Source organism: Lissotriton helveticus, chromosome 11, assembly GCF_964261635.1.
Source record: "Lissotriton helveticus chromosome 11, aLisHel1.1, whole genome shotgun sequence".
Taxonomy (NCBI): domain Eukaryota; kingdom Metazoa; phylum Chordata; class Amphibia; order Caudata; family Salamandridae; genus Lissotriton; species Lissotriton helveticus.
The window spans coordinates 704,077,619-704,094,588 of record NC_136072.1 but is presented as its reverse complement, the minus strand read 5'-3'; the positions used below and the strand labels follow the sequence as shown (position 1 = coordinate 704,094,588).

Sequence of the window (16,970 nt, the reverse complement as noted above, 5' to 3'; positions counted from 1 at the left end):
CTGGTTAATATCTATAACAACTTGCATGAGCGTTTAGTCCCTGAATTGGTATCCTCTGTGACTAAAGGTATAAATGGTATTGTTACCCCGAATGGGAGGGACTGTATTATTGTTTGCGGGGGAGATTTCAATTATAATTTGTGTGTTCATGAGAGGGGGGGTTGTGGATTTACGGGGGAAGACGAGGATGATATTTCCCCACACTTTTCCCACCAGGAAGGCGGTGACTCATTGAATGATATGTTGGCATCTTTTAATCTTGACTTTGTTAACAGGCTGTGCACCCCTAGTGTTGAATTTGGAGCAACCTTTGTGGGCAGAGGGCTTGGCACCACTATAGATTTTATCATCGCCTCGGAAAGCCATGCTACTTGGTATGCAGATTATTCCACCCATCCTGTAGGATTTAGCGACCATCTCCCTCTTTCCTTTGCTATTAACATACCCCAGGCTAAGTCTAGTTCACTCATAGAGAGATTGTCGTGGCTGAAATCCTGTGATATGCCCAGGCAAAATGGCTATGCCATCAAATGGAGCCAGATTGACCCGGAGGTTATGTCTGTAAAGATAGTCAGGGGATCCTTGGAATCTATTGACAGGTGTCTAGATGTAGTTTCTTCTCACAAGGAGATACTGGCAGCCTTTGATGATATTACACGGACCATACGAGATAGTCTGTCCCGTAAGGGGAAAGGCCCCACCACTAGGATGACGACCAATTCATGGTTCGATGCCCCATGCTTTAGGGCGCATTCACATCTTATGGATGCGTTACATAAAAAGATCAGGGACCCGTGTGAGGTGGCCAACTGCAGGAAAGACTATCGCCTTTCCCGGAAGATCTGTAAGAACAATATAAAGCAGGAGGCATGGAACAATCTGGTTACTGCCGCACAATCAAAGGATAGCGCCCTATTTTGGCGAGCAGTCAATGCACCCTTTTTTAACGCACCAAATAATGCCAGGGTTGAGGTGGCCATCAATGAAGCCTCCTGGATTGACTTCTTTTCGGAAGTCTATAATCCGGAGGGGTTTCCTAAACTTGTGGATATGGGGGACCCGGATTGGGACATGGCCAGGAATTTTCAACCGGTTAATTTAGACATCTCAATTGGCGAAATGTCCGCCGTCATCGAGCAGAGTAGGGGAGGCAAAGCCCCAGGAATAGATGGGGTTCGTATTGATTTATTTAAATACCTAGTTGATTTATGGTCTCCCATACTGAAGAGAGTCTTGGACGCTAGTTGTGAGCTGGGGTTTCCTGGGACCTGGTCCGATTCCATTAATATACCCATCTTCAAGAAGGGAGATAGGGAGAGCCCTTCTTGTTATCGCCCTATCTCCCTTCTTGATTCCTCTATGAAAATTGCGGGAAGGGCCGTCCTGAACCGGTTATCTTCCTGGGTGGAGGAGGAAGCAGTACTATCTCCGGTCCAGTACGGATTCCGCAAGGGAATGGGAACTGTGGAACAGGTCTTAAATTTCACACTCCTTTGTGGAAAATACGTCCAGGCTAAGGCAGGTAAACTCTATGCGGCATTTGTCGACCTGAGTGCCGCATTCGACTGCGTGAAGCATGATCGACTGTGGAAGGTGTTAGAGGACCTTAAAGTAGAACAGGCCATTATCTCTTTTTTAAGACAACTCTATGTGGGTGCAAGGGCAAGGGTGAGATATGGAACCAGTGGAGAATGCACCAAGCCATTTCATGTAAAGCGCGGAGTAAGGCAAGGGTGCGTACTCGCGCCCCTCCTTTTTAACCTGTATACAAATGATTTAGAGGATGTCCTGGTGTCCAAAGTTATTGACTCGCCCAGAATCAATTCCAAGCAAGTGGTGTCATTATTATATGCTGATGACGCCGTCATTATGGCGAGGACAGAGAGAGGTCTGCAGCTAGCCCTGGATGCCTATATGAACTTTATGGATTCCAGGGGTTTGTCATTAAACGTGAAAAAAACCTTTGCAATGACGTGCGCCAGGGGTAAGTCTAAAACCTGTAAACTGTTTGCACGTAAGGAAAGAGTGCAGACTACAAAATCTTTCTCTTACCTAGGAGTAGTCCTTGAGGGGGGGGGACTCTGGGGCTCAGCCATTAGGAGCAGGGCCCTGTCGTTCAAAAAAGCTACCGCAGCACTCATGGTCTTTTCACGTAAAATGGGTAAAAGACCCCCTGAAATCCTACTTAAAATTTATATGGCCAAATGCGTTAGTACAGCCATTTATGGGGCCGGTGTTTGGGGCATCCAAGATACTAGGGAATTACAAGTTGTAGAAAATGCTTTTTTAAGGTATATCTTAGCCGTCCCACCCAGTTTATCTGTGTTTAATTGTCATGCTGAGCTGGGGGTTAGACACATTAGCGACTTGATTGCGATGCAACCCTTGCTACTTTGGCACAGGGTTTGGACAGGAGCAGACTTGGAACTCAATAGAGAGATTCTTCGCGATGTTATGGCTCTTGACAAATCCAATAATATAGCGTGGTTGACATACATTCAAAAGATTTGCCAGGATCTGGGGAAGCCTGAGTTTTACACGTCACCAGAGGAGCTAGCCAGGATCTCGAGGAGAGATCTAAAGAATAGCTGTTGGCTCCATTTAGAATCCTTGCGCCTAGGTTCTGAGCTGAACAAGGAAACGTTAGCGCGGCACCAATTGCTGCTCACCTCGGCCAACATGGAACCCTATTTGAACTGGTGCACCAAGGGTTTTGTCAGATTTTTACTTACTAGGCACAGATTTAACATCTTTTTTCGCCTGGTGTCCTTCCCACATCCAAACGATTGGTCTAAAATGCTTACCAAATGTCCATGTGATGGGAGGGCAGAACAATCAACTCTCCATGTGATTTTCTTTTGCAAATTTGATCATAATGAGAGAGTCCGATGGATCAAACCACTCTTGGAAAACCATGGAACTTGGTATCAGTGCCGCCCAACCCTACTGTATCTCCAATTACTTAATGATGAACTGTGTGTGGCCACCGTGGTCGGCTTTTTAAAAAGTGTTTTTAGAAAAAGGAAAAGTTTAATATGTTTATAATATATCTTCATCTTTTATTCTGTAGCTGGTTCTAAATGCATTGTTATTTTTATGTATATATGTATCGTTTTTCTCTCTTTGATGTAGTTTTTATGGTTTTTTAATTTACAAAAATCGAATAGAGCTTTTCTACTACTACTACGTAAGGCAGTGCTGTGTGCTGCGTTGCTTTACTTTTAATTTACTAAACCATGCAATTCGACTTTGCATGTTTTAGTACATGCCATAAAGGATTGTGCATCGGAGCTGCACCACAAAAGTGACATAACCCAATGCAATATCATAGTAAATATGGGCCATAATTCTCAAGATCTAGAGGCATAATCTACATTCCAAACCCTCCTCCATTACCGTGGGTGTGATGGCTTGTCCATTTTCTTCTCTGGCACACCAGATCCTCCCTTCTTCTCTTTCTCGCTTTGGAGTTTGCCTTCTTGTGACTTTCTGAACAGTTTATGCCACTCTCCTCCTCAGCCTACTCTCTGCACAGAGACATGCTGGGCCCGTGGCTGTTGATTCACCCAAATGCCAGGGGTAGTGGATGTAACATCACATGCCCTTTGACCCGAAATGGTGTCACCGTAAATGACCTCACAAGACTTTTGACCTGGTGACATCACAGCAAGTGACACTATGTGACATTAGGACTCCCAGGACTTCACAGGAAGTGACACTTTTCTTTTAGGCACAGATGGGAATCTAAAACCAAACATCCCCTTTCCACAATCCCACTCTGCAGCATTCTCATACTGGCTAGTGATATCAATGCCATATATTGCCACTGACTTGCTTCAGGCAGTCTCCTATTCATACATGTATATGCATGCATGCATGCTGAGACTTGTAGTCCTGATATAGTTCAATTCATCTAATTGAACAATAACATCTGAAAATAATGGCCTGTAAATGAAAAGTCTAATGCTATCAAAGTTGTGCCTTCATGATGTGCAGTCATATATCCGCTGGCGATGAAGTGCATTTGTGGCCTAGGCTGAAGAAGGGGAGGAGGTGGCACCCATCCGAAAGCTGTAGTCTACACCGTAGTATTTATAATTGCACATATTTTTCATCTGGCGTTTCTTTATCGTACCCATAGCTGGCTAGCAAAGGAGCGCTATTCACAATAAAGGATGGTTTGAGATTGTGTATAAACGTAAGCCAGGGTATTGATTGCAATCCTGGTGCCTGGAGGAGCTCGAGCGTTCTGATTACTTTTTAATATCGAACATTCCTACAAAACACCTATCACGTCTTTTAAAACTTTGGAAACTAAAATCTACTTCATATAATGAAACTAAAAGCGGGTAAACTTTCCTTGCAAACAATTGCCTCAGAGTCAGACTGGATCGAAATGCCCATTAAATAATAGGATGTCATAGTTGTTTCTATTACGATCATTTAAGAGAGGGAAATTAATTTAGTGGTCTTCCATCAGCACCTGAGGGGTGAGACTGCTGTTTGAAGGAAATTTCACTAAAGCTTCTCACTGCGCAAAAGGGGTATTGCTCGATTTCACTTGTTAAACAACGTCACTTAAATTGTCATAAAATAGGCAATGGAATATCAGTCAATCCGAGAACGTTATTTTCGATCACTATAGATCATAAAAGTACACCATAAAACAAGACACTTACAACACGATTACAAATAAGACATAGGACATTAAAAATACTCCTTCACAGTCCATTACAGTAGCAGCACAATAGTGCAATACGAATTACATCATTATTTATATAAGAAAAATGAATTACAGTAGAAGCACTATTGGCTGTACAAACTTTTAAAATTATTATTTTTATTTAATTTTCTCATTTCGAGACTATCGCATTACTTTTTTTTCAAGATTAAAATGAATACTTTGACCTCCCATATTGTATTGAGCACGCCACATGAGGTCTTGCAAACCTATCTTAAGTGTACAGTGGCTGCTTTGTTTCTGTTAAATGTTGTTTGTTAGTCTGCTTCAGTGCTTAATTTGTGCCGGTGCTTTCCGGTGCTTAGCACCGGCACTTAAATGTCAGGGCCGGGGCTACACTTCCCATCTCCTTAAATGATTTCTGTAGTAAAAAGTTAAGTAAATATAATCATCAGCAGCAGCTGCTGCAGCTACAGGCCCGGCCGGCGGCTGTTCGTGGTGTGTGTGACTGTGTTAGAGTTCGTTCAAACTGCTGCTCATGTGCCAAACTAGAGTCTGTCTCAACTGCAAGGCTCCGATTCCCGCCCGCGCGCAAGACTGCAAATGCAATCAATCATGTATGTTGTAATTTTTTATTTGCGAGTGTGCCTGGCTGTCCCGTGCGGCCCGCCCCGCGCACATTCTTGTTGATGTCAACTGATCCAGCCAGCAGCCAGGACATGGTAGCGTAGCCCGGCCGGCCCGCCCAGGCCAAGAATGATTAATTAGAGAGAGAATAATATAAAATCGTTTGCGCAGACTAATATACTGTTGTACTGGCCAGCAGCAGTGCACGGCCGTTCAGTTTCGTTTACAGGTACTGGCAGCGGTTTCGTTTTGGCGCCCAGTACTGGTGGTGCCGATGTTGTTAGTTTCGGTTTGAGTGGGTGGGCGAGCGGGCCGGGGCCACGTTCTGAATGGTGGGGGCAGTTGGGTGGGGGAAGGGGTAGTCAACTGAGGCAGGGGCTGTACTGTGTGTGCGCGCGGTAGCGCGCGCAGCCGCAGATTTCACTTCTTGGCTCAGGCAGGCTGCCATACTGCCAGTTGCCACGCCCCAGCATAACCTGCGCAAGTGCGCAGTCACATCAGCAGGCGCCCCCCCCCTCACGCCACGGCCGACGACCACGAACGAAGGCGGCCCCCCCCCCCCCCCCCCCCGACGACCACGAAGTGGCAGAGAGCTGGGCCTGGGCTGCCTGTCGGCTGTCCTCGAGTCCTGAGTCCCCGAAACTGCAAGCAGGCAGCAGCCAGTACGCACACGTCGCACAGAGAAGAGAACTGAGTAAGTACAAACACGAACACCAACCAGTTGGGCAGCCAATCAGCAATGCATGCATTCCAGTGTGTGTGTGCATCAACAAGGCACACATGAGATCAGATCACATCACGATTCACCCCAGGACCCCCACCTGACCTGCTCATGGGACTCAATGTATTGATCTCGAGATATCTATATTGGAAAGCTGTGTGTCTGCAACTTGACATCAGCGAGCATACCCACAGAGCTTTACCCCAAGCCGCATAGGATTTTTTGGTGACCATAACCTGCAGTCTCTGTCCTTTATAAACATACAGGTGTTTGTGCCGACCTGCAATGTCCTGGTTAATTACATTTGGAAATAATTCATGTCTTATAACATCTATGACCTGTGACCTGTCACAAAGGTACTCATTCCTTTGCTCTTCTTACGCCTACTTTTCTGTTGACAAAACGTTTTCCTTCACACCTTCTCGTCGTCTTTGTTTTCACCTCTTTCTTGCTTTCGCCTCGACCTTTTCCCCCCTCCCAGAAGCACCTTATGCCATTCGCTTTTACAGACGCCTTGCAGTTTTTCCTGTCCGATGCTTACAAGTACGTTTTTCTGTAGCAACCGCGTCTTACTCTCATCAGTCTTCACCCCTCCCCCAGCACAGATTCAACAAAGGTGGCTCACGCCAGTGGCGAAGCAAAGATCGCAGAGCCATAGTGCAGTTAAGCCAAATAACCCCTCTCCCCCTCCTGCCCCGCAGTCCCTTTGTTAGGTACTGAATGCAGCCATAATAGGAGTGCACAAGTCCCCTCAGACCTCTGGGTCCCGGTGCCACTGCAGCTGCTGTACCATTGAAAAGCACGCCTCTTGTTCTCACAGGAAGAAATGCACTCATTTCCTAGAAAATCGGCTAGCGGTCCCCTTTATTTGTAATAAATATGGTGAAACAAAATTTGAAGCAATTATAAAGGGCATTTATCCGTATTTAGGTATTTTTTGTTTGGCGCTGCATTCTTTCGCAGATGTATTGAATTGATACGGGTGGGGGGGGGGGGACAATATGGTCAAGATCACACAGTGTAACCAAGTGTACATGCCAGGACTAGAATTAAGTGCTCTTAGTTCAAAAGCCTGTCAAGTAGTCCCCAAACGTGCTGTGTTGTGGTTCTGTAAATAAGTGCTACCTTCAGCTTACTGGGTCTGGACGCTATTTATTTTATCGACGCCAGAAAGATGAAAGGCACTCCGGTCATCCTGTAACCTGTCGGTTAAAGCGCTGAGCCTCGCAGCTGACGCTCACTCCGCTGCCCTTTCTTCCTGGCAGGTGAAGTGAAAGGGACAAACAGGGGTCGATGAGAGGCGATAAGAGTTGTAAACACCGCTTAGAAGTTTGCAGTGCCATACAGGCGCTTGTGCAGGAGCACGCGGTGAAAGTGTCCCTTGTTACTGAGAGGCACTATCTCACTAGTTAAACGTTCGGCGCCAGACATGAAATGCCGTGTTTTTTATTCTCACTTGTGCCTTTGACCAAAACGGTGTGACCTTGGGCAGACTGGGCCGGGTGGGCCCAGGCCCCAGCACAGCCAGTATATTCTATTTTTAAAAGCACCTGCTGCCGAGTTCCTTCCTGGCCTCCAGTAATATTCAGGCATACATTCAAATGTCAAGATAACTGGTGATTAATCGTCGTCATAGAGAAAGACAGGAGTTTTGTCTAGGGGAAGTTGTGACTGCTTGTAAGGTAGTACAGATGCCAGATGGTTACTATACCTGCTGCAAAGAACGTTTACCATGCTGATCAAAAAGTGCATGCAATCATGTAAAGTAGGTCAGTGACACGTGTTCCTGCTTCCGTCAGAGAGATCCTTTTGTTACTTGCTATTTGTATATATTACATCTGAGAGAGATCCTTTTGTTACTTGCTATTTGTATATATTACATCTGACGTTTAGCAGTGTCAGTTGCCGATGGGGGTGGAGCCAATATAGTAAGTGGGTGGAGCCAGAGAAACGTGGGCGTGGCCTCCGACAAACATTTGAGCACCTGCACTTCAAATTTTACAAATTAAGCACTGGTCTGCTTAGCACCCGTTTTTGGGCTGTTTAGAGAAGTATTTTAAAGCATGTGATAGCATTTCAAGTCGGGCCCATACATTCTGGATGTACTCTAGCATTACAATCTGGTAGTTCTTTTTAGCAGCATGTAAGCGTTGAGGGGAGAAAGTCGTTTTTAACAGGAAATTCTGTGGACACAGCTCATTATGATGTTGGTTGGAATCCCTTCCTTCCCGACAGACTTGGCCATTGGACCGACCGGCACCCGTCGGCGGTCCCAACCGCCCCAATAGAATGCAACGAACACTGTTCGTCGCATTCCTATATTTCACTATGGGAGCATGCATTACGGGCGTAAACCGGCCGGAACGCATGCTCCCATAGTGAAATGGAAGGTGCAGTTCATCCTTGCACAACGTGGCAGGCACCTCAAGGTGCCTGCCACAAGGTGCAGGGATCAACAGGGGGTTACCACAAGTGCCCCCTCGGCCTCCAACTGGAGGCCATGCATCAAAAGGGGCCCTGCTGGGGGCCCCCTAACACGCTTTTCGATATGGTTTCCATGTTGGACAGACCGGCATGGAAACCATGGGGGAAAGTGTGCATTGTAATCTCAAGGGCAGAAAGAGACTCCCTTGAGAGTACAGGCCACATTCTGACTGGCGGACGGGCTCTCTGGGCCCCTCGGAAGCCAACCGGAATGACCAGCCGGTTTCTTTTCTGACCGCCTCCATCAGAATGATGCAGTCGGAAAGGAAACCAACCATCCCATTACGATGCTGCCCCTTCGGTCAGAGCCTATACGAGCCGTATCATAATCATCCCCCTAGTAACCACAGACAACGACATAAGAATCATTGCAGGTCACGCCCTCTGCCCTGAACACGATCTCAAACGTCATTTTCCATGGGATAACAGTATTCCTAAACTACAACATGTTGACCTTGATTCCCAGGCCTTTTCCGGTGTGAAAACACAACAATTTCCCTTGTCGGCTTGAGCTTACAATGTATCTCCTTTTCTCCTTGCCTGACTAATAAAACAAAGACATTATTCTAGCTAACAAAGGCGCTTCTTCCTCCTGCAACACAAAACATGAGAAAGAACGGAATCCACAGCACACATGAAATTCAAACTGTTAATTCTAAAGTGAGAGCTTACAGGGAAATTGCATTTCAGGCCTACAAATTCAGCCAACATAAGGAAATGGCATATGAGCTTAATAAATTGCATAAGAAAATTAAGGCACGTTCAGTTGATATCCCTACCTACATGAAAAATTACGCATTAATAAACACATTTAATCAATGAATGATTGTCAGTTGCACAACACAATTTCTGCACGTTAATTGTTTCTGCTAGTTACATTTACTTTCTACGTTAATTCTTCAAGTTACTCTTCAATGGCCTAAATACATTCACGTTTCGTGTTATTACATTTCAAATACTAAAACTTCCCGTTACTATGACAAAGGATTATAAATGCGGGTGTGCTCTATACGTGTGATCATAATGCACCCCTAAAAATATTCAAATGCAGTTTTTGCTATATCACTCACATTAAGTCTTACCTCCAGTGTTGAACAGGAACGTAAAAGTGTGCTTGGTGCCACTTTGCAACCTAGGGGATCATGAGCAGCGCATTACCTCCCTGCCCCCTCAGGAAACCAGTGGCATGCTAAGATGTTGGGCTGGATCCAGAGTAACCTGAACAGGTCTTCTTTCTCCTCTCTAACTTTGAACAGCCCCTTAAGTTTGGGAAAGGAGAATGAAGATAGCGAACTTCATTTGGTGCCCCCATCTTCTATGAGCTCTAAGCAGCCCAGAAAGCATGGCCAGAGCATAGTTGGTTAGATCAGGCAGCTTTGGCTGAGGAGGCAGCTTATAGCTGTATATTTTCTCATTTGAAACTAATGTTTGTATGTGCATGCCTGATTATGAATACCTTTTTAATAACTGTAGTAAAAAAATAAAATGTGAATCTGAAACTAAACCTACCTTAAGTGTGTAGAGGGAGTTTAACCTGTTTTGATTGTGCTAAACTGTCTGCGTTTCTGCACACTTGGATTTGGGCTATTTTCGGGTTTTTATTTTTCAGGATTAGTGCTATGGTACCCATAGCCCCAGGTTTCCTTAATGTTAAGGTTATTTAAATATAGGCCTTAGGGAATCCAGATAAAGGATGTTGTCTCTTTGTGCCTGGAAAGAGTATAGAGCCAGAAAGTTGGCTAAAAAACTGTAATGGAGATATACCTCCCCCAGTTGCAAGGTAAAATAATCTACTCCTGGAATAAAACCCACTCCCTTTTACTCCCTCACAACCACTACACAACCCTACAACACAAAGCAACATCTCACTCTAATTTCTCACCCTCATCTTCTTTTAATCAGACATGTATCCAGACTTACATTCTACCTATCCCACTTCTCTCCTTAACTTCGCCCTAATCCGTTATGAACAAATTCACACCCATACCTTCTCTCCTCTTGTACTGCTACGCAAACTAACTACAGCAATCTGTAAGTCCTTCCTCACCCACTTACACCTCCTTTTCAAGATTATTTCTACACATGTTGCCTCCACTGTTCATCCTCCCATTCACATCTAACACTCTCTATTTGTACCACCTTCTATCTCTTACTATGCCCTCACTCTAATCTTACTTCATAAACTTGGGGGCATTTACCAAGGCAGCGCTATAAAATTATCGCCGCTTTTGCCGCCGTTTTCGGCCAAAAAGCGGCGATAATTTTATCGCCTTATCAGCAAAGACACGCTATTGCGTGTTTTGATGATTTAGCGCCCCTTACAACAACGTCCAGCTTTGCATCTCTAATGAGATGCTAAGTGGGCGTTTCGTGCCAAAATAACTGGGGAAATGTCGCTAACCGACATTTCTCTAATTATCAAGCTGCACGCAAACAAGCAGAGCGTTAAGAAAAGTATTGCTAACCACAGTTAATGCTACTTTCCTAACGTCTGCTTGTAACCTGACTTAGCCATGTAATCCAATGGGAGGTGGATTACACGGCTAAGATCACCCTGCCCTATCAGCAAGGTTTAGCTGGTTGCAGTGTGATTATCGCTGGATTTCCAGCGATAATCACACTGTTTTCCAGCTATCCCATGGATTCCTATCGCTTGGGAGATAAGCGTTGCTGATAGCATGCTATCTCCGTGATAGAATCCAGCGTTAGCCTGCGATAATTATCCTTGCGCTAAAAGCGCTGAGCGATAATTATCGCAGGACCTTGCTAATATGCCCCTGCATTCTAACTCCACCCCAGACACCCACACTTCCCCATATCTAGCTTACCTATCATAACATACCTCAACTCACAACTCCTCCTCTTAACTTATCTAATCCCTCCCTCCACTTGCCGTTAACATATCCTTTAACAAATGTATTATACAATACTACTGAAGAACCGTAATAACCCACTTACTGGGTCTCGGCGGAGGAGCCTTCGTCTGCAGGAGATACCCAGATTTATTTCAATAGTCCGGGCTATGGAACAGAGTCCCAAGCTAGTCAGAGACAAGACAGAGGAGGCTGCTACTTCACTCTGTAGCTTACAAGCCTTTTATACATTTATCATCCCAGTCTTTTGGCTGTCAGACCATTGTTTAATCAGGGCAGTGTTTACAGTTGATAAACAGATCCAGACGATGTTTGTAGTTAGTGACCTGGTCAAGGCTTGGTACACAGATCATTGTTCACTCGGCTTTGATCAAGCCTCAGTTTTTCAGGTCATTGTTCAATTGCCTTCATCAAAGCCCGGTCCTTCAAGTCATTGTTTAATCACCCTGATCAGGGCCCAACAGTCAGACCATTGTCTAGATAACCTGATCACGGTGTCAAGGATGTTTACCAGGCTGGGAGCAGGAGATGGAAAACAAGCTTGTGTACACAGGGCGTGGGTGTCTCATGGCTTTCTGTTGAACTGCAAAGAACAGGGGGGTTGGGTGTGCGACAGTTCCTGGGCAGAAATGCAGGCTGCAAGATGGTTTTTGTCGTGTCAGTTTAGATTTTCCTGAGGTATCAGCAAAAACGACCAGGTGGTTCGTGTGGAAGTGTTTGACACGAGGTGGCAATGAAAAAGCAATGGAGTCCCGGTACAAATGATGCTGATCAGAAGAACACTTTTCCTCACTACCTCAACTGTTAATAGATCCTACCTTCTAAACACAGAATCTTCCACTCAAACACATTCTACACAGACCACCATGCTACAATAATCCTCATTTAACACCAAAACTAGCATCATCGCCAAATAGATCACTGACCTTCCCACCCTCACGACTCACAAACTCCACCATCCTAATTTCCTTCATCAACTAACACTTAAATCACTCAGCACATCTCAACAATACACAAACCCACTCATCCACAACGTTCATACCTGGCCATCAATGACTCATCAACTGCCCATTTTAAAGCATTAAAACCAGACCACCACGCCCCCTCATCACGCATCACTCATACCCTTTCTACTTTTAACAAACTAAAAAGAAAGAAAAACAATACCAATCACCCAAACTTCTCATCAGAACTTAACTCTGTTTTAATACATCCCCAAAGCATAATCCTACACCAACAACACATTCAGACACAATCTGACACGCTCTGTCACTTCCTTAGAGCCATATAAAATGTATTCTAATAAACCGACTTGAGCAGGACAAAAAAGTCAAGGAATGGCACAATCCCATAATTCAGCAGCAAGCATTATTCTGCATCTAAATATATGAATCAATAGCTCCCCTTTTCTGAAGGCTCTTCGCTGACTCCCAAAAGCAAAATAAAATACTCTTTCAACTTCTGTGCATCACACAGAGCTATTATTCCCAATGTGATCCACCAAAAAATGCAGGTGTTCTAATTTAATGACCACAGACAGACACCCTGCAGGACGCTCAAAAATCAAGTAAGAACTAAATCAGCAGAAGTAATTTACAAACAAGCCCTGATATCAGGGAGAAACACATTCTCTAGACACTCGCCACTCATGCATCTGTCTGAAACAAATACAATGGAATGAGCAATGCAAATCCCAAGGATTGTCCACTCCAAAAAAAGCGCACCAGACAAACCTAAATGACTCACTACCTGGACATATCACATCACCCAGTAGCCCATATTTAAAAAACAAGTACAAAGTCAAACAATTTCATTTTAATGTTCAATATCTAAGTAAAGAAACTGACAGACTGTATTAACACTATCAGCACCCAAATGGAACAACCTAAGATGCATAAACTTATCATCACCTGCCCACAGAATTCAAGTTTCAACCTTTCTTTTCAACTCTCTCTTTATACTTCCCCAGATTGTATCCTACCTCAATATTTCAAAAATCCCTCCATAAAAATGTACCGAATTTATAGCAAGGGATTTTTCTCTCTCCTACCTTTCTATTGAAAGACAATCTCCTTGCACTCCATTCTCTGCCTGTCTTAGAGCCTCTGAGTGTACCCTCCCCTATCAGATGCCTGCCATCTAACTCTCAACTATACTGCAGTAAACTAACTATACCCACTCCTTAGAAAATAGAAAACTCTCTTTCTCAGTGACTTTTCCTGAGCCACCTAACATTTTTCAAACCTATTTACTCACCCACTCCCATAATTCACAATGTTGCCTTCTGTGTAACCTCTGCTTGCAACCTCACACAATCGAACCTCCTCTACCCTGTTTACTTATCCCACTTTTCCCACTTGCATGAACTCACTCTTGTAGCTACAAGTAACTCCTATTAAACTAATTCACCACTAAAAACTGGAGGAAATGCTTCACTTTCCACAGAGGACATGACTAACCCTATAACCAACAAATGGCGCCTGAGTTTGAGTCTTTTGCAGCTATGTTGAACTTATTTGTTTATTGTGACTACTGGTATAATCAAATAGTGCATTGAATGCAGCACAAATGTATTTGATACTACAGTCGAGTAGAAACCCAATGAATTTACTTTACCAAGAAAATAACACACATGGCTGATTTAAACCTGTAATATAACTCTCAGATTTTACGCTCTTTAGTGACCAGCTTACTTTGTTTCTTTCAGGTGGATCTTTCAGTGCGGAGACCGAGGACAAGTTTGAACATTTCAACGGACTTGTAAATAACCAGTTATCCACTCGATAAAGCATCAAGTCGCACCATTCCCTATTTAATGAAGCAGACCTGCCCTTCCGTTGGTTTCCCCTCGATCGAATGCACACGGATAAAAATGGAACTGTAAAATGAGGATGCAATGCTTTTCATCAAGTCTTCAATACGATTCGAAGTGGCCTCAAATCCCCAGCAGACTGTGCATTTTCCATCTGTGATATGAAGGGGACATTGTTTCAGATTTGAGTTTCCACTGGCTTTGTGCCTACCAGAAAGTCCTCAGTGGATTTTGTGCCCACGTCTTTCCCTGAATACGAAAGGGAAACAGATTTATTTATGATGTTTTACATTACTTTTGAACAAAATGTATGCAGTACAAGTCACCTCCTCATTTTAACGTATTTGTTTCTTTGCATGAAGCCATCTTGTAAATAATTAATAGTGCAGGCCTGTTTCCCTATGCACACCGCAACACTCCTTTGACACTTGTTTGTGGTGTGTGGATGTCCTCCTACATTGAGCAACAAACCTTCTGCATTGTTGCACCACGTGCTCCACGACCCTCTGTTTCACACCTAGTGCGACTCAATTTGAGAGATCATGTGACCTGTCAGCGAGCACAACCTGCTTACACGCTTAAGCTACCACTGTGCACACAGGATCCCCACAAGCATCCTGTGAACATATTCTTCTTCTGCACCTTGTTCATATTGTTCAGCTCTGCCTTTTCTCACAGTATTGAACTCTTTACCTTCCAATTCCACACAACTATGTGACCTGAGACTGAGTTGACCATGAAAAAGACCAGTTTTTTCAGTCTGGGAAACAAGCTTCGAAGATAATTGCAAATCCACGCAGCTTCTTTGGAGAACAGCATGCATTGATATACAACACTGGAGCGATGCCCATTTTATGCAATTTATGAGTTTAGTGGAGACGCGGCATCTGTTTTAAACCGAAAAAATACTAAAACACAGTTCCAGACCATTGAGTCAATATTTCTGGCTTCCTCCAATTAGAAGATTCTTAATGTAGTACCTGGTTACCTTCCTTTTTTCTAGGTGTATTGCCTATGCAACATGACAATTGTCATGGTTCAGAAACAGGTCTCTTATGCGGGATCGTCGCTGACCCACTGATGTTCGCTAATAATGATTTTGCATCAGCTCTCAAGCATATTCAGATTTGCTGAATCTTTTTCTTTCTTCGACTAACACAGGCACCAAGAAGCGAGCATTTGACCTCTTTTCTACACTGTATTCTTATTCGTGGTACTTGATGCCTGCACTTTTATTGACCATATCCACCCACTTATCATTCCGTCGTGAATTGCGGATACTTCTAAAAACCTTTTCCGCCTAACTGCACCCACACATCCTATGATCTTACTTAACCACAAAATATACTCCAGTCTGATGGAGTTCTAAAGACTGGGTTTGAAGTTTCCCAAACTCAGGAAGTTGCAAACATCATACACATGGCAATACAGTCCTATTCTTATCTCTACTAACAGAAATACATTAGAAATAGATGTTATGTGAGGGGGCCGCACTGCATAACATATGCACTTTGGTAAAATGAACAGCATTAAGGAGTGCAGCATCACCAGAAAGGTAGAAACATCCCCTCCAAGAAAACAAAAAACGAAATTCACAAGTATTCCTTAAGTTTAAGTTGAGAATCGTGTTGTGCCCATTCCACACTGTTACTCAGTATTACCTCTGCCATTTTATGTGGCTTCTACATGGTGCTTAATTTAAAGACACAAGTCTTAACATGTTTATTTTCATAGCCCTTTTTTTTGTTTTCTTGTATGTACACAGTCTATAGCCAACGATACAAGCACAGTACATATTTTTGTTCACTTACCAACATTTTCATGGTATCCTTTTCACAGTCGAACTGAAGTCTTTTCTCTACAGAAATTGTCGTTAAGCAGTGGTTCTTCTATTTTTTGTGAACAGAATCCTTTGCTGTACCGACATTTTCGTTAAGCTGTGGTTCTTCTATTTTTGTGAACAGAATCCTGTGCTCTACCGAAATGTTCAGCAAAAAATGGTTCTTATAAATTTTAAGCATGCTATTTACATCTGTGCCTTATGGTTTACATGCAACCACAACACAATATTTTTTCCGCATCATCGTCGTATAGAATAGGACATAAGTTATTGACATGTATTCTCAGAGATATTAAAATAAAATCCTTTCCTGATTCCATGGAGGCCACTAATCAGTGTATGTAATTGTTTTTTACAGTTATATTTTTTGTAAATGGAAAAGGTGCTTATGAGTGCTCCTCTGTTTTATGAGGGCACATAGTGTATCACCTGTGAACACTTTCACATACTTGAATGCAAAATGTCTCTTTCTTTCCCGAATAAACACATATCTGATGTATAGTGTGTTTTTGTTTACCTTTTGATTCTTTGAGGAAAGAAGCATCTCAAAATGCATTACTGTGGGCATGAGTGGGCCTGTGCAGGGTGCAGTATTTATTTAACGCACCCAGTAAATGCCTATGCCCTGGGTATGGCATTTACTTGGCGCTGTAAATACTCAATTACACTTAAAAATTGAGAATTGCTTGTCTACTCGGGGCCTCATGTGATAGTTTTTGCAGTTGGGCAGCACCGCAAGCCGTCCTGCTACGCTGCCCTCTGGCAAAAGAAAAGGACAGGAATGCGCCGTATCTATGAGATACAGCACATTCCTGTACTTTTCCCCTCCGCTGGCGCACAATGGGCTGCCGTGCGCCAACGCAGGCACCTTTGCACTATGGTACAAGGGTGCCTGTGTTGAGGGGATGATTGTTTTTGTGTAGGAAGGGAAA

At 43.7% G+C, this 16,970-nt stretch overlaps 1 protein-coding gene across 1 annotated transcript in view; it reads left to right on the top strand.

The window, feature by feature from the left end:
• The window catches only part of LOXL2 (lysyl oxidase like 2), a 443,363-nt gene extending 426,826 nt beyond the window's left edge, over positions 1 to 16,537 (top strand). Inside the window, exon 14 of the mRNA XM_078666555.1 lies at positions 14,094 to 16,537. Within this exon, the coding sequence (XP_078522681.1) occupies positions 14,094 to 14,173 (80 nt within the window). The 3' untranslated portion in view covers positions 14,174 to 16,537. The remainder of the gene's footprint in view (positions 1 to 14,093) is intronic.
• Positions 16,538 to 16,970: the final 433 nt, after the last annotated feature.